The 22,509-nt window shown below is 35.2% G+C and overlaps 1 protein-coding gene across 1 annotated transcript in view; it reads left to right on the forward strand.

Annotated features, from left to right (window-relative positions):
- LOC150107312 (attractin-like protein 1) overlaps positions 1-22,509 on the forward strand; it is a 447,772-nt gene that overhangs the window by 189,294 nt on the left and 235,969 nt on the right. Inside the window, exon 10 of the mRNA XM_090391786.1 lies at positions 15,246-15,395. Within this exon, the coding sequence (XP_090247912.1) occupies positions 15,246-15,395 (150 nt within the window). The remainder of the gene's footprint in view (positions 1-15,245; positions 15,396-22,509) is intronic.

Genomic DNA, 22,509 nt, shown 5'->3' on the forward strand with positions numbered 1-22,509 from the left:
GAAGGTTGGTACACTACATCCTTGAAACAATTAAAGAAAATCGACTGACCTCATCTTCAATGGCCAAAGAAATTAGCACAAAGGTTAGTTTTTTTCAAGCAGTACAATTTGTTGCAGATAGTTGGGAAGAAATAAGCAGCACGACAATTCAAAACTGCTTTGCTCTTTGGAGTTTTAAGAATTCAGACCATTTCTTAAAATTAAGAATTTTAAGAAATGCTATATGACTGATAATGAAAATGAAATCATTTTGGAACTGCAACATGCCAGAAACTATGAAGATATATTATGAATTGACAATAGCCTTCAATATTACAATGAAAACAAAGATTGTGAGGATGCAGTTGTTGAACAAACTGTAACAAAATACCTAAATACCCTGGAAGACAAGGAAAGTAATGAGGATGACACACCTAAACATGAGCAAGTGACTAACCAGGAAATGTATTATTATGATTATTATACAGGAACCTCCGTGGAGTCCGAAGACTCATCGCGGGAGATTCAATCTATCATACTTCTCCTTGAACTCATTAACAGAAAAAACATTCACAACTAACTTTGGCAACCCATTTCACTCATTCACCATTCTCCAAGCAAAAAATCTAGTCCTCACACCCCTACTAATCACACCTTTATTCAACTTCCAGGGATGATCCCTTATTCTGGTCCCTCTAGCCAAGTGCTGAAACATTTCCCCTGCATTTATCCTATAAAATCCTTTAAGCAACTTAAATGTTTCTTTCATATCCTCTCTTTTTCTCCTGTCAACCAACTTCTGCAATCCACATTCCTTCAATCTATCCTCATAGGGAACATTCCACAGGCCACTCGCCTCTGAATCCTTTCCACTGCTTCTTCATCCCCAAGAAACCTAGGGGGACCAGACTTGAGCACAGTAATCCAGATGTGGGCATATCAAGGCCTTATAAAGAGGAATTATAACTTCCTTATTTCTACTTGTTAACATGTTCTTATGGATTACATTAGCAACCTTAGCAATATTTCTTCTAAACTTTAACCCTACCACCCCCAAATCTCTAGCTTCATCTGTTTCCTGGAGTATAGTGTCATCAATGTGATGCACAGCTTGTAATTTATTTGTTCCAATATGTGTAACTTTACATTTCTCGACGTTAAACTGACACCCATTAAATTTTGCTCATACTGACAGCCTATTTAAATCTTCCCGCAAGCTCTCCACATCGCCTTGATTAACTGGTTACTCCGCCTAATTTCACATTATCGTCAGCAAACAACTAAATATTTCCTTTCAGGTTATTTCCTATATCACTTATGTACAAATTAAACAACAATGGTCCCAGTACTGAACCTTGTGGCCCATCACTAGTCAACTGTTTTCACCTCGATTCTGTCCCTCCATATACTACTTTTTGATATCTGTCCAGCAGCCACCCTCTTATCCACTTAACCAGTGTCATATCCATCCCCATTTGTTCTAATTTATGTAACAGTGTTCCATGTGGTATTCTTGAAATGCCTTTGCAAAATCATCGCGTGTAGCCATTTACTTTATCCAACTCAGTTGTTACTCTATTATAAATAATTAGTAAATTACTAAGGCATGACACCTTTCACAAAGCCATGATGACCCTCATACAGTATCATATTTTATCTACCCATTCTTGAATTCTCTTTTTTACCAATTTTTCTAATACTTTTACCACCACACCTGAGATACTGATTGGTCTATAATTTGCTACTGTAGTCTTAGAGCCTCCCTTATGCAAAGGAATAATTTTGCCCTCTTTCCACTCCCTTGGAATTCTACCAGAGCTGAGACTTAAATTAAACAGCTTAGTCAAAGGCATTGCCATTTCCCTTGCACATTCTCACAAAACCCTAGCTGATATCCCATCTAATTCCCACAGCTATATTTACATTGCGATTCTGCATTATCCTAAGAACCTCCAATTCATCCACCTCTGTTCCCACGTTAGTGTCTGTCACGTAGGTTAAAGCAGTAACTTCAATAGGAAGATGTATGTTTGGAAAGTGGTCACTCAGTAACTTAACTATTTTATCCACTTCTGTCTCCTTGTGACCCTCATCACTCATTAAGGTTAATATTCCATAGTCCTTCTTTCTCTTACTTGCCACATAATGAAAAGAACTCTTTGGGATTTACTTTGGCCTGCTCGACTAAATTCTTCTCATAATCTGATTTTGCCTTCCTTGCCATGCTGGTCTCCTTTCTTGCCTGAGCCTTGTACTATTCATGAGTTTGCTGGTTACCGTTCTCTTTATGTATCCTCCACAGTATTTTCTTCTTCTGCAGTTCATGCTTAAGTTTATTACCTCATCCATCTAACTCCTGCCCGATTAACCCTCCTTATCCTAGGTATACAATTTAATACTGCTTCCTCTAGATGACTCTTAACTATATCCCTTGCACTAGTAACATCCTTACCCTGCAGTGTTTTAGCCATGGTACAGATTTAAGCTTTCTCCTAAGCATGTCCTAATCATCCTCCTTGTAGTTCCACAAATACCTCTTCTTGATAGAATATTCCTCATGTTTTACAATCTCCCAAGTCAAGACCGCATGGTCACTTTCACCAATTGGAAGCAGTATTGTCACCTTGGTTATGGATAGCTCTTCTGATCCTATGACCAGGTCCAATACTTCATTGGAAGTATTGGACTTAAGTAATTATCTCTCAGCAAGTGTATAAATTCTGTGTCCTTTCTAACATGTGATTTTTCTTCCTTCTAGTCTGTATCCCCATAGTTGAAGTCCCCCATAATAATCACTTGACCTGTACTCATTGTACTAATTTGGTGATGCATGTCTTCCAGACCATCTGTGGAATACTGGCCTATAGCAACAACCAACTGTATATTTTGTCTTATTGTTCTTAATCTCACACTAGATTGCTTCAATGAATAGCCACTCTCCCTCCTGTCTCCTATTCTTTTTGGTTGCAATTCATCTACTGTCAGCAGCAGTATTCCTCCAACCATCCTATCTTCTCTATCTTCCCTGAAAATACTAAACCCTTCACATTCAAACCCTGTAACTACATCATCTGCTGTAAGCCAAGTCTGTAATGCTTATAACTTTTGGCAAGGTTGCATTAACCAATGCCAAAAACTACTCCCTCTTGTCTCTGATATTTCTGGCATTAGTATATAGAAATGGCAACATCTGTTTATTCCCCCACCCATCTTTACTTTATGAATTGACTACCCTATTCAATATTTTTGCTTGAAAGACTAGATTCCTCACGTGGTCATTCTCACACTCACTCACTTCATGGCTACCTTCCCACAAGCTCAATTGTTTCCACCCTAATTGCTTAACTTTCCCTGAATTTGCACGTTAGCATGCTCAGTGAACAAATCTCCCTCCTCCAGACACCTAACACCAAAACCATTCAGATGCAGTCTATCTGCATTCTAACAAAATCCTTCTTTCCATCAAACAGAGACCACAGATCCACAAATTCTACATCATTCCTTTTGCACAATATGCGTATAGACTCACTGGGTATCAGTGCTCTCCTCCTCTTCAGTTTGCCTCTATCATAGCCTGGTAGGAGACTTTCTTGCTCTTCAGCTTCGAAGGATGCAGGTTTGAACCCCGTAGGCATGAATGTTTGTGATTGTCTGTGAAAATAGTAGTGGTGGTGGGCAGTAGATGGCATTGGTGTAGTTGTGATTTGTTGTAGTTAGTGAATTTGAGTGGTGGAGACAGAGAGTTGTAGAGTAGGTGTCCTCCCTCGATGAGTTGTTGGACTCCCTTGTGGTGTTGCGTAATAATAATAATATAATACTTTTGGACAGAGGGTGTAGTAGTCTCCACTCTCCATTTAATTCTGTGCAGGCTATCTAAGATGTATTTCTGCTAGACCCGAATGGCCATACTTGTGGTAGTGGATATATATTTTTTATGTTCTTCCATACAGATATCAGCAGATCTTAGTTTGTTGATTATAAGGGTTGGAAGTATAAAAAACCTTATATATACTTTATCTTCTTTCCAAAGACCAGCTTTAAAGGAGCAGATAAGAGGAGACATCTTGATATGGGATTTGAAAGTAGTGTAGAAATCATGTTATGTGCTGGATATTTTGAGGTGCCCAGATATAAGGAATAGTAATGGCATTCCTGTAATCTGTATGTTCATAGGGTTGTGAGGCACAGATGACAAACATTTTGTTAATTCTGTTAGTATTGTTTGTAGACATTATATAAGAAAGGCTGATAAATAAAGTTAATTGAGAAAAGCCTGGCTTAGAAGAGAAGGAAGGGATGATGATGAACAAGTTTGGAATGTGTCTTTCTAAGTGAGTGATTTTTCTGTAAAATGCAAGACATGTGTCATCTTGTATATATTTTGGGTATATCTGTCCTTCCAATTTAAGTAATCTGCATAGATTGCAAAACTAAGGTGATCAGTAACATCAGAGGGAAACATCATTAGTTATAATTAAGAGTCAGAAGGATACTGATGAAGAGAGAAATAACTCTGTTCTAGACAATTCTAGATTCTAGACATGTTCTAGATAATTCTGGACAACAATTATCAGTATTGCTGAACATTAAATTTTTGATCAAAGAATTAGAAATGGATAGAAATATTTTATATAAGAACTATGGCCAATCAAAGGAGAGAAGATTTCTGAAGGAAGATAATATTTACTATGGACTCATAAAATTAATGATTATTAATTTCATGTATTCTTGGCAACATCTATATGGACAGGGGACTAAAAAGGTTAAGTTTTCTGTTAACTTCAGTTAATTCTGTAAAAAAAAAAAAAAAAAAAAAAAAAAAAAAAAAAAAAAAAATTACTCAAATATTTTTTTTTTGAAAAGTTAGAGTTGCTAACTGAAAGTTAGTAAGTGGTGTGCTGTCTGAGCAAAATATTAATTTTAGTTATATTTGCTGGTAAAGTGAACTATAGTGTGGCATTAACCATATTCATTCTTGTAGTGACATATATATATTGGAAGGGAAGCAAAGCTTGCCTAAGAATGTCATTTATATTAAGTCTGATGTTGGCAATAGCTAGAAGCAAGTTGCAGACAATGTGTTTTATATCCATGAAGCTGCAATCTTCGAGTTCAGTCTCAGGGCAAGACATTCATTTTACTGTTATATTTATCAGTAATCTGCATGGTTAGCCTAGTGGCTATGCGCCTCACAACCATATGCTTGGAAAGGAGTGTCCTAGATTCGATTTCCGTTGACGACATTGAAAAGCTTAAGGATCTTCCTCAGCCATAGCCAAGTTATCCAGTCTTGGGAATGGACCAGCTGCATTAATACACCAGTAAGCCCTTATTAGGAGAGGACTCAACCCGTCCTAGACGGATGAGAGGGATAGGATAGATAGGATTCATCAGTAATGAGGACCACAGTAGCAATGCCATATTCATCCTTATGTGCTGTGTACATGTATACAACATAAATGAAATTGTACCCATGTGCAGTTACAATTCTTATACAGTATTCCTAATGCTACCCATGTGAAAAAGGCAAATTATCACAGTCAACCCTTTAATTCACTTCTAGAACTGACTCTTCCCCCACCATTATACAAAAGAGCAGTCAGCACTTAAACCTAAATGAATGAATGACAGAAAACTCATCCAAATGATCCCAGACTCTCTTTCATCACTTATCTCTGTGTGTCTGAAATGTGCTTTAGTTTTGTCATGTGTAGAACAATTTTTTATACAGTTGACTACAACTATAGAAACTCAAAGACCTTCAGAAAAGTTTTCTTGTAGTTTGCTATTGCAAATTTCCATGAGAAGAGTATTGTATGCATACAGCCATGAACGGACCTTTTCAACAGTTTGTAATAGCAAGAGAGTTTGTTACAAACAGTATTTGCTATGCCAAATGTACAATTTTTGATATCGATTTTAATGATTATTATTATATTTTGTTTTTAGAAACTCATTTTCTTTGTGTGTGTACAGTGGATTCTAGTTAATTGAGACACATCTGGACTAGAACACTTTGTCTCAATTAAGTAGATGCCCCAATTATGTAAAATTTTTTATGGAAAAAGCTGAAATTTCATAAAAGGTTTAAAAACAAACTTTCAGTATACCTTTATTAACCTATTTTTATTTAAATATTAAGTTATAATATGTTATATTAGTATTATAATACTAATACAAAAAGAAACCGAACTTTTGATAGAAAATAAAACGCAGGCCATTATAATTATTCAAATCATTTATTTGAATCAATATACTCTCCCTCAGCTTTGATATAGCGTTCAGCACAGTCGATTAATTCATTAAATGAGTTTTTTATATCGGTTTTTTGGGATACTATTGAAGGTCGTGGTTACTGCCACCACTTGAACTTTTTCCCTGGTGTCGTATCCAGGGCCGCCGAGAATGGGTGACATCTAAGACTTTTGTCACAGCCCCGGCATCGAAAAGGGCCCCGAACGTCAGGCCCCGACGTGTCACATAACTGTTTGTAATGCATGGTTTTAATTCTCGTAATAATGCAACAATGATAAAGGATAATGGCATATCGAGAATGATACTGTGTTTTGTTTTAGACAGGCGACTACGCTCTTTAGCTCACCATGAGTGTCTGGAAGACACTGATTCTCTTGGCGAGGAGCACTGTAGTTATAGCAGGTGATAACATCAATAGGCATTGGTGCAAGGTTGTTGCAGTCGGCTTTGCTAGTGCTAGCTAATCAATTTTCATTGCCAGGCTGGCACTGAAAATTGATTATGACGAGGTGATTACAGATTTCACTAACCATAAAGTGAGGAAGTGGATGAGGCAATAAAAATTTAAAAATTCTCTTTTTATTTAATGTTTGTATTTTGTATGGTATATAATGTATGAAATTTTGAATTTATTGTACACTTTTTTAAAATAAATATTTGATGTTTTATATGACTTTTTTTTATTAAACAAAAGTGATGCACTTTTTTAAGTGGGCCCCGAATGACAGACTTGTCACGGGCCCGAAAATTTCTCTCCGTGGCCCTGGTCGTATCACTTTCCTTTTATCGGCAGATGCAGTCGGGGGAAGAGAAAGAAGTCGCATACTGTGAATATGTAATAAGGTTTATAAATGCCTATGCTCCATCAACTGAAACAGTTAGACGAAAATTCCTTCAGGAATTGGTGCCATATTTATACGGTGCCCATTACATCATAGCAACTGGAGACTGGAATTGTATTGAAAACCGTACATTAGACAAAACAGGAGGATACCAAAAGTAGGATATGCACAGTTAAAAACATGTCTTGACAATGCTCAACTAGTAAACATATGGAGGATTTGCAATCTTTGATTTCCAGGTTTACATGTATATGAATCAAGGTATTGGTACCCATCTTGATCGAATTTATATCTCTTCTTCCCTTATAAATAGGATAATTCAGATAAAACATCTTGACATAAACATGTTAGATCATAATCCAGGTTCTACTTAAGTTCCACACCATGGTTCAGTGATCAGTTCTGGACCATGGAGATTTCCACCAAATTTTCCATTAATCTTTTCAACTAAATTCCAGAGCCTCTGTTCAAATTGGAATAATGTTTCCTGGAATTGGGATATGTGGTTAAAATTTAAACAAGCAGTAAAACAGAATATGATGGAATGGGGAAAGGAACAGGCTTTCTGCAAAAAAAAAGTTGAAAGACCTGTATAAAGAGAGAAGCTGGTTTGTAACAAACCAATGCTGTGGTGTAGAATGTAGCAATATCATTAGAAATATTAACATAGAGATGGAAGTGGAAAGGCAGAAACAAGTAGAAGAAAGAAATTTAAGAAATTTTAAGATAAGAATACAGCAGTGCTTAGCTCAGCTGCATTCTTCAATGGACAATTTACTAAATTCCGCAAAGAAAGGACTATCACTCAAATCTACGTTGATGGTGAAGACATGCCCACCACTCGAGATATCCTTGACTCCTTTCAAAAACACTACAAAAATCTGTTTGAAGATAATAGTAGTGTTGGAAATTATAACTCTTGGAACATAATGGCTTTCCTGTTCATATCCCAGATGGACTTGACAGACCCATTACAGTATCTGAAGTTACCACAGCCTATAAAGAATGCGAGACAAAAAATCCCCAGGGCCTGATAGTCTAGGGATAGGTTCACGGAAAATTTATCCCAGGGAAAATTTCGCTAGAAAATTGAAAGGATATAGCATTGATACTGATATATGAAAGTAAATGCAGTGCATGATAAATTTCACAAAATATGTTATTTTTTTATGTATTTATGCATTATTTATTTAGATTTTAATTAGATTTTCATAATATTTTTATTGATTAGTGAGTTTCCTAATTTCTGTTTTGTTTAAAAAGTTGTAAATATTCTTTCTTACTTAGATACTACAGGTTCTGCTGATGGAATATTAATATTCACAAAACTGGAATAGGATGGTTTAGGGAGAAACAGCACTATGTTTAAGAATATTTATTCTGCAAACCATTCACTATTTTTCTGCACACTTAGACATCCCTCCAGACGTGATGTATGTGTGATGTATATATAATGTAATATATAAAATGAGTGTATGTATGTATGTATATATAGACACACACACACACACACACACACACTTTTTTATCTGAACTAATTCAGAAGATGGGGTGTTTCAGTTATTGAATACACATGTATTTTGAAAATGACTTCCCCCTTTTCCTACATGGGAAAGATATGTTGCACGCTGTTATCGTTTACAGAGCTAGTTTAAGATCATAGGTGCACTTTTGAATAATTATATTAAAGAAAATGATAATAAAATTACATAAATGCTATCATAATGATGTAAATCAGCATTAGCTAAATTGCCATCTGTGGCTGCAATACTAGTCTTTAGCTTTTCTTCCAATGCTGGTATTTTCAGATGAAGAAATTCATGTCTTACCTGATAACAATTATAAACATCCATGCCTGTTACGAGTTTCAAATCCACATCTCATTGGTGGGAGAGGGTACACCATCTAGTCATTGTTAGCGACATGATATTTCTGATTACAGTTTATTTTTGAATGGTTCACAACAGAAGCAATTAATTATGTATTTCACGTTGGTGTTAAGTTCTGAATAAAAATTAAATTATTTCGCATTTCCTACAGACTTAACATGGGCTTGCATTTTTGAATCAATTATTGATATATCAGATATGTTAAATTGTTGTAATGTACTAAAATATTACTAAACAGGACTTTTTCATTGAATTATGTTATAATGTAAAGTATTGTCAAGTGCTTAAAATGCTTAACCCTTACTGCTCTTGTGTAAGTACTTATAAATTGCTGGGAGAACGGATAATCTGATTTAGTAAAAGTGGCCGGAATCTAAAGCACGTGCAGCAAGTAGTACACATGCACCCTTTTGGTAAGCACGTTGTCTTTCCCCCCCCCCTCCCACTCATACACTCAGTAGATCATGCTAGAGTTCCGTGTGTGGCGCTGAGTTATGGGTGACGTAGAGGTGAACGTGTGGCGCGCAATTAAAAAAAGTCATGTAGCACCTAGAAACGCTCTCTTTTCGCTCGGGATCTCGTGCCTTCCTGCGGTTATGCTGTTGTGTGTGTGGAACCTCCCCGTGGCAACTTTTAGTTCTCCATTTTTGATGCGGATTGGAGACAATGACTGAGGAACTGTGCCGTGAAATTCCCGAAAGTTTACCGGTTGGCAATCAGCTCAGCAAAAGATAGTCACCGATGCTTACGGAAATATCATTGTGATGTTAAGCCAGTTCACCAGAGAACAACGTCTACCTAATTTAGGCAGCAGAGATAAGTACAGCTTGAAATCTTGAAGAATGCCTCGGAAAAAAGGCAGAATGAACTTGGAGTCGAAAGTGATTGTCCAGACGAGATATGTGATGTGGCCAAACGATTCCCCAGCAGTTGGTAACGTACAGTCTATGTTGTTTTTTTAGTATATGTGTAATAAGAAGAATGTCTGTAACCTTAGGAAGGACTCTAGAGATTGTTTCTTTTAATGATAAAGAAATCTTGAGAATTTTGTAAATGAAATAATGTGAGAGCACGTGGAGTTATCTTGTTAATTCAATTAACAAATATCCTTAGTATTGGAGAATGAGTTGGATCTATCAAGTAGAATTTGTTAACTATGTATGAAGTTCTTTGTTGTGCATATTATGATAGAGAATTGAATAATCAATACTTATTCCTTAGAAATAACAGATTACTTAATTCTGTGTAGAACCATAATGTGTAAGATGTTTCAATTGAATTAAATGCTTTGCTTTTTAAGTTTAACTGATGACTTGCTTGATTTTCTTCTCTATTGCACTTTCTCATAAGATACGGACCATATTGGGAGATTAATTTATTGAGAGGCTACGACTGCAATAGTAATTTATAGTGAAGTAAGATTGCATGCTAAACTGAGTTCTGGTTCCTTGATTCTACACTCTTTGATAATCTAGGATTCAGGGTGGTGCAGCGGAAAAAATAAATTTTCCCTGAATCTGAAAAGGGAATTAGAATCAGTGTTGAGACAAAGGAATTGGTATTGGCCATTAGAATTCCCTTTGTCCCCCAAACCACTAGCATCGTTCTTACATGTAAACATCGGCCAAGAGAAATATAGAAGTTAAGAGAATAAAGTCTTACTAGAGAAGGATTTTACTAAGGGCACAGATACAAGTGCAATATAAGAGTAATTAAGATTTAAAAAGAACAATACGTAAGATAAATAAAGGTGAAATTAAATTTTACAATGGCGACATAGAAAAAGGACAAGACAATAGAAATAGACACAAAAGGATAATAAAATTTTACAGGGAGCCTTGCCAACTCCTACTAAGCTCTACAAATTTCAACTTAGAGAATCGGATCTGTGTTTTTTCTGCGAAGTTTCAAGTACATGTGTAACCTGTCCTGCAAACAAAGCAATGATCACCTATGCTCTGAATACTGCCTCTAGCACCTGTAACCACACACACACACACACACATACACAGCCAAGAAGACTACTGTAATTTAGTCCGTACAGAAGAGAACAGACACAGAATATGCAGTTTCCTCTTCATCTGCACTAAGGCTGTCATCTACAGCTTCTACCTTAAGCATACAAGAAATAACCAGCACCCATCCATCACCGAATTGGCACAAACCCTTATGTGTAGCCTACTTCAGAAACTACAAAGCAGACTTTCACTGGAACTTGATTATTACAAAGAAACAAGAACTGTCATGAAATTTATAGACGAGTGAAATCAAACTGGTACCCTGTTCTGGGTTGCTGACGATGATACACTTCAACTGAAAGATAACTAAAAGTAATTCTGAACTGTAACGTGATAAAAGTGATACTGAACTCTTTTACTAAAAAAAAAAAAGACAAATCTTCTCTACCACTCATGTATTTTTTGCCTTCTTTCTGTTGTATAACCGAAAGGAAAATGCTTTTTGTTCTCTGTAATATACATTCTTATGTAAATATTCCTTTTGTTGCCTATCTTCCAATGTATATTTTATCAAGTTAAATAAATAAATTTAAAAAATCTATAATTTTTTTTTTCAGTAGAGAAGACTAAATATAAAATTTCAAATTTCTTAGTGTTATAAAATACTTGTATTGGAGGAAAAGGTAAAGACTAGTTTTGAAGCTGCAGATGGCAATTTAGCTTATGTTGATTTACATCATTATGATAGCATTTACATAATTTTGTCATTTTATTTAATTACTCAAAATTGCACCTATGATCTTAAACTAGCTCTGCAAACGATCAGCAGCATACAAGATGTCTTTACTATGCAGGAAAAGTGCACTGATTTCCAAAATACATGTGTATTCAGTAACTGAAACCTCTCACCTTCTGAATTTGCTTAGATAAAAAATATATTAGAACCTGGATGGATGTCTAAATGCACAGAAATGAAAAATAGTGAACGGTTAGAAGAATAAATATTCTTAATTTTATTCTCCCTAATAACTACTCTAACTATTAATAGAATAGTTAATAGGAATATATGTAAATATTTAATTATAAATATTAGTTGGAAATAACTATTATCCCTAAATATTCTTAAATATGATGTCCTTTCTCACTAACCACTCTGTCCCAGTTTTGTAAAAATTAATATTCCATCTACAAAGCCTGTATAAAGAATATTAAGCACTTCATATGGAATAGAAAATTTTAAAACACTAAATATAATCGAAATAATAGATAATACATAAAATATTTCTTTCGTTTCCTCCCCCCCTCCCCCCATATATGGGAATAACATGAAATAGGATTTCAAATTTTTCCATGATGAATTGTCCTGAAACACTAGGGATAGAACTTTAATGCGGGGCCTAGGATTTATTCTTCCCATTCCAGTTATACTATTTAATTCTTTTTCTCTCATCAGTACACGTACCAAGTGAACTTTTAGCAAGCTATACTGTCCTCATTGCAAAACATAATAGAGATCACACCTTAATCAGCAGCTAGAGACCTATTTCTCTATTTAATACTGATATTCTTCCGCATTATCAATAACAGGTTCAAAGTGGGAATGAGATACATAAAAGCACACAGGTGTATGGAATAGAATTTAATCTATTTCTGCTACATGATCTAATCTGCTTAATTAATATGAAAAGAAGTCGATGTCAGTGCCATCAGTAGACCTTACTCAAGCATTTTGATAATGTCAGCATCCCTTTCTGTTCCACATCTGCTAGGAAATTGGTGTAGGTAAAAAGCTGCTATCCATTATCAAAGGAGCCTATGCCACTTCAACTACCTGCCTCCTAGTTAATGGGTTCCTGTCAGACCCGGTCAAAATTCGAAAAGGAGTCAATCAAGGTTGCCCTCTTAGTCCACTGCTCTTTGCATTGGTTCTTGAACCTTTCTTACAGGAAGTCGACAATACACATGCTTGCAAGGAATAACAGTTCCTTCAACTATGAAGGAAAATAAGGTATCAGCATATGCTAATGACGTAGTGGGCACTTTGAAGGATAATGATTTCATATTTATCTTTTTTGGTATTTTGGAAAAATTCAGCAAGATCAGTGGATTAACTACTAATGCAGGCAAGACAAAATTAACAGTTTTTGGAAAATGGGATCTTGGATGCTTCCTTTTGGATTTACTTCTAAGAAAGAACCTATCATTATTCTTGAAATTCCCTTTTCCACTTATTCAATATTACCAGTTCGAGAACTTTGAAACTTTAGAAGACTGGAAAATGGAGCCAGTTTCCTTTCCTTCTAAAGCTGTAGCACTCAAAACCATAATCTTTCCTACTCTGTTGTACGTAATAAATATTACAGATGTCACAAAAGCTGAAGAAAAGCAATTATATAGTAAGCCTGTGCAATTTTTTTTTGTCCAGCTGATCCCAAGAAGTTAAAAAGGAATTTCTTCAACTATCAAAGAAGCATGTAGGATTTGGGCTTCTAGTCTTAAAATTCTGCTATTTAAGCGATACAGCTTTACAGTTTCAAAAATCCATAAAATAATGCAGAACAGTTATACATGTGCAGACGTTCTCCTGTACTATCTGGGTTTTCATCTTCCCTTGTTTGGAGTAAATGATTGTAAAGGTCCAAAAGCTTAGATTGTTCCTGAATACTGCAACACTCTGTGCTTAACTCTAAGAAGACTGCTACAACACTTTGGCATTGACATTCTTTCCATTAAAAAAAAAGTAAAATTGGTATAAAGAAATCTTTAATCTCTTTCAATGCAAACTTCCACAGTTGGGTACTGACAACAATACTTTGTTTCATAACTTATTGAAGTTCCAAGGATACCCTATAGGAGGGATCTTGCTTGGAGAATTGCATATGGCTGCCTTCCAGTCAAATGGAGATCCAATCTGTGACATCTGTTGCCGATTGGAAACAGTAGAACGTGCATTCTACAGCTGTCCTCTTGCCCTGCATATTTGGAACAGATTATGTAATGTGTTGGACTTTCCATTACTTACAACAGAATAGGTTATTTTTTGCAGTACCCACCACCTGTCAGCAATATGAAGAGAATTTTGATTTTTATAATTAATGAATTAAAATTCCATTTATGGAAGGTTAGAAAGAAACATGGATTTGAAAACCAGCAATATGACATCCAAATGCTTTATAATATTGTGGAAATTTTATTGTTCAGTCAGATGATTTTTGTAATTAGAAAGATGCATTCTAGGCAATATCAAATTTTTGATGGTGCAGACCATCTACATTATGCAGTATTCACCAAGGGGGGATGAAATTCTGTCTATTCTTGCTGTGAGAGGTTTTTTAAATGGTTCTATCTTCTTAGTTCAATGTGGTCTTATAATTAGTTGTAGGGATGGCTAGAGAGCAATCCCAGGCAGAGAAGGCCAACTCAGGGCAGTTAATTCTGATAAGGCTAACCATCTGGGTATCAGTCATCTTTGCACTTTAGTTTCAATTGGTCTTTTGGCTGTTCATCTATATGATGATATAAAAGAGCTGAGGCCTTTTCTCTATCTGTCTTTTCTTTCTTCTAATACTATCAGGCTCTCTTGCACCCTATACTAACTATTCTAAGCCTATGAATGAGCACCCCTTTGCTTTTTCACCTCAATAAAAGTGGAAACCGGTCTGGATAATGGCCCTTTCCATAATGCATAGCATTATACATGTCTGTAAGGATGTGCATTGCATTATGGGATACAAAGGCAATCAATGTGAAGTCATTAGCCTCTACTTTACTTTTCGTGAAGCCCATTCGTGAAGTGGCTTCACTTGCATGCTTTGTTTGCTTACACTTGGATAAAGGATGAAACAAAGAATATAATTTCTTGGTGTCTTTAATTTATACACTTAAATAGTCTTGCTCATGTTATAATTTAGTCTAGTTTAAGTACATTGGCCCTATCAGGACCTCCTTCTGTGATTTAGTAATTAATAAATCACAGAAGGAGTTATATTTAAATGTCAACATTGTGCAGCATGGAAATTTGCTCACCAATTAATGTCATCCTCAGCAAAAGAAGTTGTATCATATAAAGTGAGCATTTTTTTTTTTTTTAATCTTTCTTCAATCATAAGTATAACCTCTTGCTTTTCTTGGACTAACTGAAATATATTAAAAAAAATTAAAGTCAACAGAATATTTTGGATTATAATTTAAATTCATCACTTAAAATATTTGTAGATCCTCTTACAAATAAATTTTCACGATTTCTTTAAATAAAAAGGCTAATTAATGATTTTCTTAAATTGTATATTTTATTGTAATAGGAACATTATTAAATATTTTAGGTTCTTGTAAGAAGTATCCTAATAGTGGAGCTTGTGAACGAGCAACACCAGGTGTAAAATGTGTGTGGAATTTTGAGAATGGTCTTTGTCAGCCATTTTCTTCTGCATCTCCACAAGTAGCTGCATATCATACCTGCACTAGAAAGGGAAGTAAGTAAAAATATTTGTTTGCAGTAAAATTTTTACATACTACAGAAAAAAAAAAGAATACAGTGAAATAACTATCTTTCTTCTTCTTCTTCTATTGTTGATTTTAGGCCAAGTGGTCTGTTCTGGTCTCATGCCATCACTTTCTTGGTCTTGCAATTCTTTTCCATTTATTTTAAGTAGACTGTTTTTCATATAGTATTTTAGGCAACCTGCTATTATCCATTCAATTTAGATGTTTCAACCATTGTTATTTATGTTTACTTATTTATTTATATATAATTTATATATTATATGTATTTAAATATATAATTATATTTATACAATACATTAGCTCTAACAGTCCTATTGTATGGAAGTGAAATCTGGACAGTAAAACAAAAAGACAAAGATTAATAACAGCTGAAATGAAGGTTATGAGAAAAACTGCAAAGTATACTCTATTCTATTGCAGAAGAAATGAAGAAATTATGAAAGCATTAAACCAGAAATCAGTAATAGGAAAAATAAACATAAATCAAGGTAATACATTGAAAGAATAAAAACAAAGATTACCAAAACAAGTTTTAACAAACCATTAGGAAAAAAGAAAACCAGGACATCCTCTAAAGAGATTCAATAATGACTTCTAAGGCCAGAGCATGTCACTGTAGGCCTAAATCCTTGAATGTGTGATGATGATGATGTAAAATTTCATTTGTTTTATTATTCCACTTTGTATATCCAACATTTTTCTAAGAAATTTCATTGCTGTTTAATTCCATTTTTCATTCTTCTTTTTATGGTCCATGTTTCACTTCCATATAATAAAGTTGGTTTAGACAGGACCATATATAGTCTGATTCTGGCGTGCTTTTATACTAGGGATAGCTTAAATATATTTATTAAGACATTTCTTTTAACAAAATTTGATATTTTAATGTCTATATCTTTTTCATCATCATATAAGTCACATCCCAGGTATTTGAAAATATTTACTTGTAATAGTTTATTATCCCTAACTGTTTTACTTTTTATTGAGTTTTCTCCTTTGACAGCTAGTATTTTTATTTTTACTTCTGATATTCTCATATTTTACTGTTTTGAAATTTCATTTAATGGTTTTATTGATCTTTGGAGAACTTCTGATATACAATTTGATCATTTGTGAATAATAGTGTATCTTTATTTATTGATTTATTTCTGTACCAAATGGGTTATTCTGTTTTCAGGTTGCATATAATTTTATTTATATGCATTAAAAAGTAGAGGTGATAGGGTATATCCTTGCTATACTCCTCCATGTTTTATGATATGTCTTTCCATTCTGATATTTCTTCTCATTTGGTTGCTATTATATTTCCTGTATATAATTTTTGAATAGACTGTAAGAGCTGGTTGAGTGTATTTAGATCATTTAATATTTTAAATAACTTTTGTCTGTTAATTTTATCGAAGGCTTTTTCAAAATCATTGAAGGTCACTTGTGCTTCATTTTGAAATTCACTTCTCTTTTTGATTAATAATTTTAGAGTAAAAATTAAGTCTCTGCAAGGCCAGCCTTTTTGAAATCCATTCTATTCTTCTGGTAGTTTGTTCTCTACAATACTGTTTCGTTTCTCTTTTAATATTCCTGCATATATTTTGTACCCTGCATTTAGCAGACTAATTCACCTGTAGTTATTGCAGTCATCTTTATCTCCTTTTTTATAAAAGGAGATAAAGATGACTTTATCTCCTTTCCAAGAGTTTAGAGTTTTTTGCAGAAATCCAGACCAGTTTAAAGAATTTCAGGAGTCTTACATTAAATTTTTCACTTGCATTTTTGTACAGTTCAATGTTCATCAGCCCTCAAAGGAATCAAGAAACTCATTGTAGGCGGTCCCACTCTCATATGCACAACTCATTATACCTTGACTTTAAGGTATTCACTGTCTCTGCACTCACCACATACACTCAGGCCATGCATTCTTATCACACACCATTCTCCATGCAAAAAATCTATTCACCCCCCCCCCACAACCCTTGCTCACACTCTGATTATACAGCTTCCATGAATGGCCTCTTGTTCTCTCTCTGTCTCTAGACATTCTATGGAAATCTCATCCACAATATTCTGGTAATTACTCCTTAAACAACTTATCTTGATCACGTTCCCCCCACTTTCTTCTATCCACTAGGTTCTGCAGTTTGCATTCTTTCAACCTGTCCTGATACTCCACGTTCCAGAGACTAGAAACTGACTTAGTCAATCATCTCTGAACCCTTTCCAAAAACTCATCATCCTTTTGAAAACCAGGTGACCAAATGTGTGCACAGTGATCCACATGTGGCCTGATCAAAGTCTTGTACAATGAAATCATAACATCTAATCCTTATATGTCAGTGTTCTTTGCATCATTCCCATAATACGCTGCATTGTCCTCCATAAAGAGCATGATAAGTGGAACAATTTTGCCCTCTTTCCACTCAATTTAAAAAGGTGAGTTAAAGCTGTTAATTCCCTGGGACATTCTCTCAAGACAGACGGTGATATAATCGACTCCCATGGTCTTGCTGACATTGAGTTAATTCAATTCCTCATATACCTGCTCACTCACAATCAGAGCAGAAGGAATGGGGAAGTGGTTCCTTCACAGTGATCCACATGTGGCCTGATCAAAGTCTTGTACAATGAAATCATAACATCTAATCCTTATATGTCAGTGTTCTGACATATAAGGATTAGATGTTATCCTTCCCCATTCCTTCTGCTCTGAAGTTCTACATTATGTTACAATCACAAGGATGGAATACTTCATTAAACTGCTCATTTAACACCTCTACTATATCCTCCTTCAGTGTTTATCATTCTCCCATTATCACTGACCAGCATTATCCTCCCATAATCATTCTTCCTTCTACTGGCCACATAAAAGAAAACTCTCTAGGATTTTTTTTGCCTCATTTGCTAACTGCTGCTCATACTGTACTTTAGCTGCCCTTACCAAGCTAGTCATCTTCCTTGCTTGCTCTTTTTACTTCTCATGTAATTGGTTATTGCCACTCATCTTGTGCTGCCTCCACAATACCCTTTTTTCTATGAGATTGCATGTTTCATCTTTTCGGTCATCCATTTTACACCTACCTTATTTAATCTCCTGGTCTTCAGAATATACTCATTGCCTCTGCTAGTTAGTTCCCTAGTAGAGACCAAGCAGCATTGATTTCCTTCCTATTCAATTTCTCATTCTATGCTATCACTGCAAGCTGTCTCCTGAGTTTGTCATAATCACCTGCCTTATATTTCGACACATAACCCTTTCTCACAAAAGTCCTGATATGGCTGGCCACCACCCAAATAATCACTTCGTGGTCACATTCACTAACTGAAGGAAGATGTGACACTTTATTTTTAATAATATCTTCTGATGAGATAATCAAATCTAAGACTATCAATCTACATGTAGCCTCTGTTATGTATTGCCTAAGGTCTGTCAGAATGTCATCCTAGTTCAACCATGTCTCACTTATTCCAATAATTTTTGGGCGAATGAATCTCTTCAATGCTACAATTTCATTCCCCTTGTTTTGAATACTTCTATCATTTGTAAACATACACACTAGCTCACTTTTGTATCTATAACAAGTACCACTGATATAGCTGAGATGTGACTCCTCCTTCTTTCCCCATCCATCCATTCCTCTATTATCACTGATATTACATCCCTCCCTATACCTAAATGTCACCTCCCACATCCTTGACCATCTTAAACCTTTCTTGCCCATTCATACATCTGCTCCTAAAACCATCATCTACACTTCTCATGCAGTGTCTCCCTGTTTCCCTGTCTACCCTTTATTTCTTCTCTCTCATTCTCTTCACTTGTGCCATTCATTTCTCCATTCACAAACTCACCTATCTTACTCTCTTGCTTTTCTACAACACTTATTACTTCCTCAGGTCTTACATTCACTCCAGTCATTATTTTCTCTTGCAGCAACAATTTCTCCAATTGACTCACTCCAAATCCATTCAAATGTAGCCCACCTCTTTTATACATCTCTATCTGCCCCTCAAATTCATCCCACAAAAACAAATTCCTTTTCCTCACAACTCTACTTGTGTACCATTCATAATCTTCGCTCACCTTCTTAACTCATTATAATACTTGGGCAACACACTTAATTACCTATCACTGTTATCGTGCAGTCTCCTGACACTTACCTTTAATTATATTGTTCCTCTCCTGGTGTTTTCCTATTTTTCATCTTTAATTATATTATAACCACAGTAATTAACTTTAATGAAAGTGCAGATATTTCAATTCAGCCTATTGATGGTTTCACATGTGTATTGCTAAAATTGTTTGCATGGTCTTCCTCTACTGCGATTACCATCTTCTGGTTTGTACAGGATGAGAGATACCAAAAAGGGTGAGACTTCAGGATGTCTGAGTTGATGTCCAAGCATCGGAATTGTAGTGTTTTGACTATATTGACAAGTGGTTCTTGCTTAGCCATATTTAGCACAGCAGAGTTAGTGACATGGTCCATCCAAGTGATCAGTCGGAGACATGTAGTTCCAAAGGAGTTAATTAGATCTGTAGTTTTTTTTTATGCTTATTGTCCAGGTTTGAGAACCATACAAGAAGATGGATCCGCTGGTTGCATGTTGTGTCTTAATTTTGTCTTTAATGATATTAATGACGATTTCCATATGGGGTGGAGTTTGTTGTGGAAGACTAGAGCCAGCTGTTTATGTTTTCTAATATCATTTTCTGTATTACTGATGTATGATCCATGATATCGAAGGTCCTTTACTCTTTGTAAGGGCTTAATGTTATTGAGAATAACATTCTCAATAACATTAAGAATTGACCTATTGAGAATACTTTGGACTTCTGGATGTTGATCTGCAGACAAATAAGTTTAGCCTATGCCTCTAGTAAACAGATGTTTTTGTGCATTCGTTGTTCTGTATCAATAGGTACATCATCAGCAAAGCTAAGATCAATTATTTGCATGGTGTGGGTGGATGTTCTAATGTTAAAACCAAGATCTTCTCTGTTGATGGTCTGGAAGATATAGTCAAAGCATACCAAGAACAAATAAGGTGTTAGTACATTACCTTGCAGAACTCCTGTTGTCACCGGAAAGGATTCAGATGTTTCTGTTTTAAAGATTACTGTAGCATTGTAATCTTTAAAGGTGCTGAGATTGCTTATATGATTTTTGAGGGTAGACCATAGAAGCTGAGTATTTTAAACTTTACCAATTAAAAAGGGTTGCCACGAGCTAGATTTTAATATTGATAAGTAATAAAACTTATTAATGTTTTCATAAAATAAGAATCTACAAAACTTGGGGGGGGGGAGAGAGAGAGAGAGAGAGTTGTTCCTATTCAGGCTAGGCCAATGTGAAAAGTTTTCACAGCTTTCTTTGAAAAGGCATTTATATTTCAAACTGCTTCTGTAGAGAAGATGAGCTTTATTATTGGATGCTGTGTTTAGTGTCAATACTATGCTATACCAGACCAGACTTTTGAGATTTCATGTATTCAATGTAATATTGATGTTCATTCTGTTTTTTCACAGAACAGACTGTTTGCCCCAACTATGTCAAATTACATTCACAAGGAATCTGGTAAACACCAGCTAAAGATAGAGGTGACAGTTTGTCTTTTGTGGATAGTAACAGATGAAAAATTATGTTAGGAAAAAAATGTGGGAATAAGGTGATACTTCTTCAAAATTCTGCCAGTAGGGTGAAGTCTGTTGAATAATCCTTAGGTGTTGGAACATAGGGTCAGTAAGTATCTGCTGGATTTGATAAGGGTTGTAACATTTAAATCCATTAAAGTTTTGAAGTAGAACGCACGCAGTTTACAAACAAATATACTTGTAGGCATAGGGGTAACTGCCTTATCCTCGTATTATGGTTAGGAAATCCAAGGATACTTGGAAGGCTATGGGTACTTAAGTGCCTGTTAAAGCCACTGATGGGTGGATGATGGAAGTTTTGAATAGTGAGAAATTCTTGTTGTAAGCTTAAGAAGAGGAGCACACATTATGTGCTCTATTAATTAAAGACTTGATAACAACAATTTTTTGAGAGGTGTGATGAGCAGACTTGATCAATGTATTTACTAGTAAAGGTAGGATTTTGGTAAACACTGATTGACAAAGTACCAAAGGCCATGCGAGTAAGAAGTATATCCCAGAATGGTAAATTACAAGAATTTTCTTTTTCCATGGGGAATTTGAGTGAACATGAAGGAAACTGCTAAATTTCTTTCATATTTATTCATTCATTCATCAGTGGCTCTAACAGGCACTTAAGTGCCCACAGCCTTCCAAGTATATCCTCAGATTTCCTAACCGTAATACAAAGATAAGGCGGTTACCCCTATGCCTTCAAGTATTCTTGTCTGTAAATTGCGTATGTTCTATTGGCCAGTTTGTCTGTTTTGAGGGATGAAAAACCCGAGTTTCCAGGAGGGAGAAAACCCTCTACCTCCATATTAGACTGGCTAACTCACCTTAGTTGAACATGACCAGATAAAGGTTCCTCATGTCATGGACAGGAATCGAGCCCAGGTCTTCCTGACCAAAGGGCTTTATCATGTTTATTAATTGCCCATATTGGACAGTCCAAATCATTTATCAAGAAATCCATACATTTTCTCAAAAAAAATAAAGAATATTCAAATACAAGAGTCAGATATGTTAGTCAGCTTTGATGTTTCCTTATTTACTAATAGTGTCAGATAACACTATTAGTTTATTATATGATTTCCCTCCTGATGTTGTGAAGAGTTTTGAATTTGTTATATAATTGGGATATTTTAGATGGAAAAAAACAAGATCTAGAGACAGGTTGAAACCACTGTCCTGGGTCACTCCCTGTCTCCACCTTTTGGCAAAGTATTTTTTGAACCATCTAGAACATACCTCGTTATAATCCATTCATTCCCAACCCTCTCTTTGATTTTGTTACATCGATGATGTTTTTTGCTGTTTTGCCTCATTCTGAAATTGAACTTATTATTTTCCTACAACAGATCAATAGCCTTCGCCCACACATTTAGTTCACCATGTAAAAAGAAAATGCTGGTAGTTGGCTATTCTTGGACATCCTTCTTACTTACACAGTCTCT

The sequence above is a fragment of the Typopeltis vanoorti genome, chromosome 4 (assembly GCF_054136105.1).
Source record: "Typopeltis vanoorti isolate ZY-2024b chromosome 4, IOZ_Tvanoo_1.0, whole genome shotgun sequence".
Classification (NCBI taxonomy): Eukaryota; Metazoa; Arthropoda; class Arachnida; order Uropygi; family Thelyphonidae; genus Typopeltis; species Typopeltis vanoorti.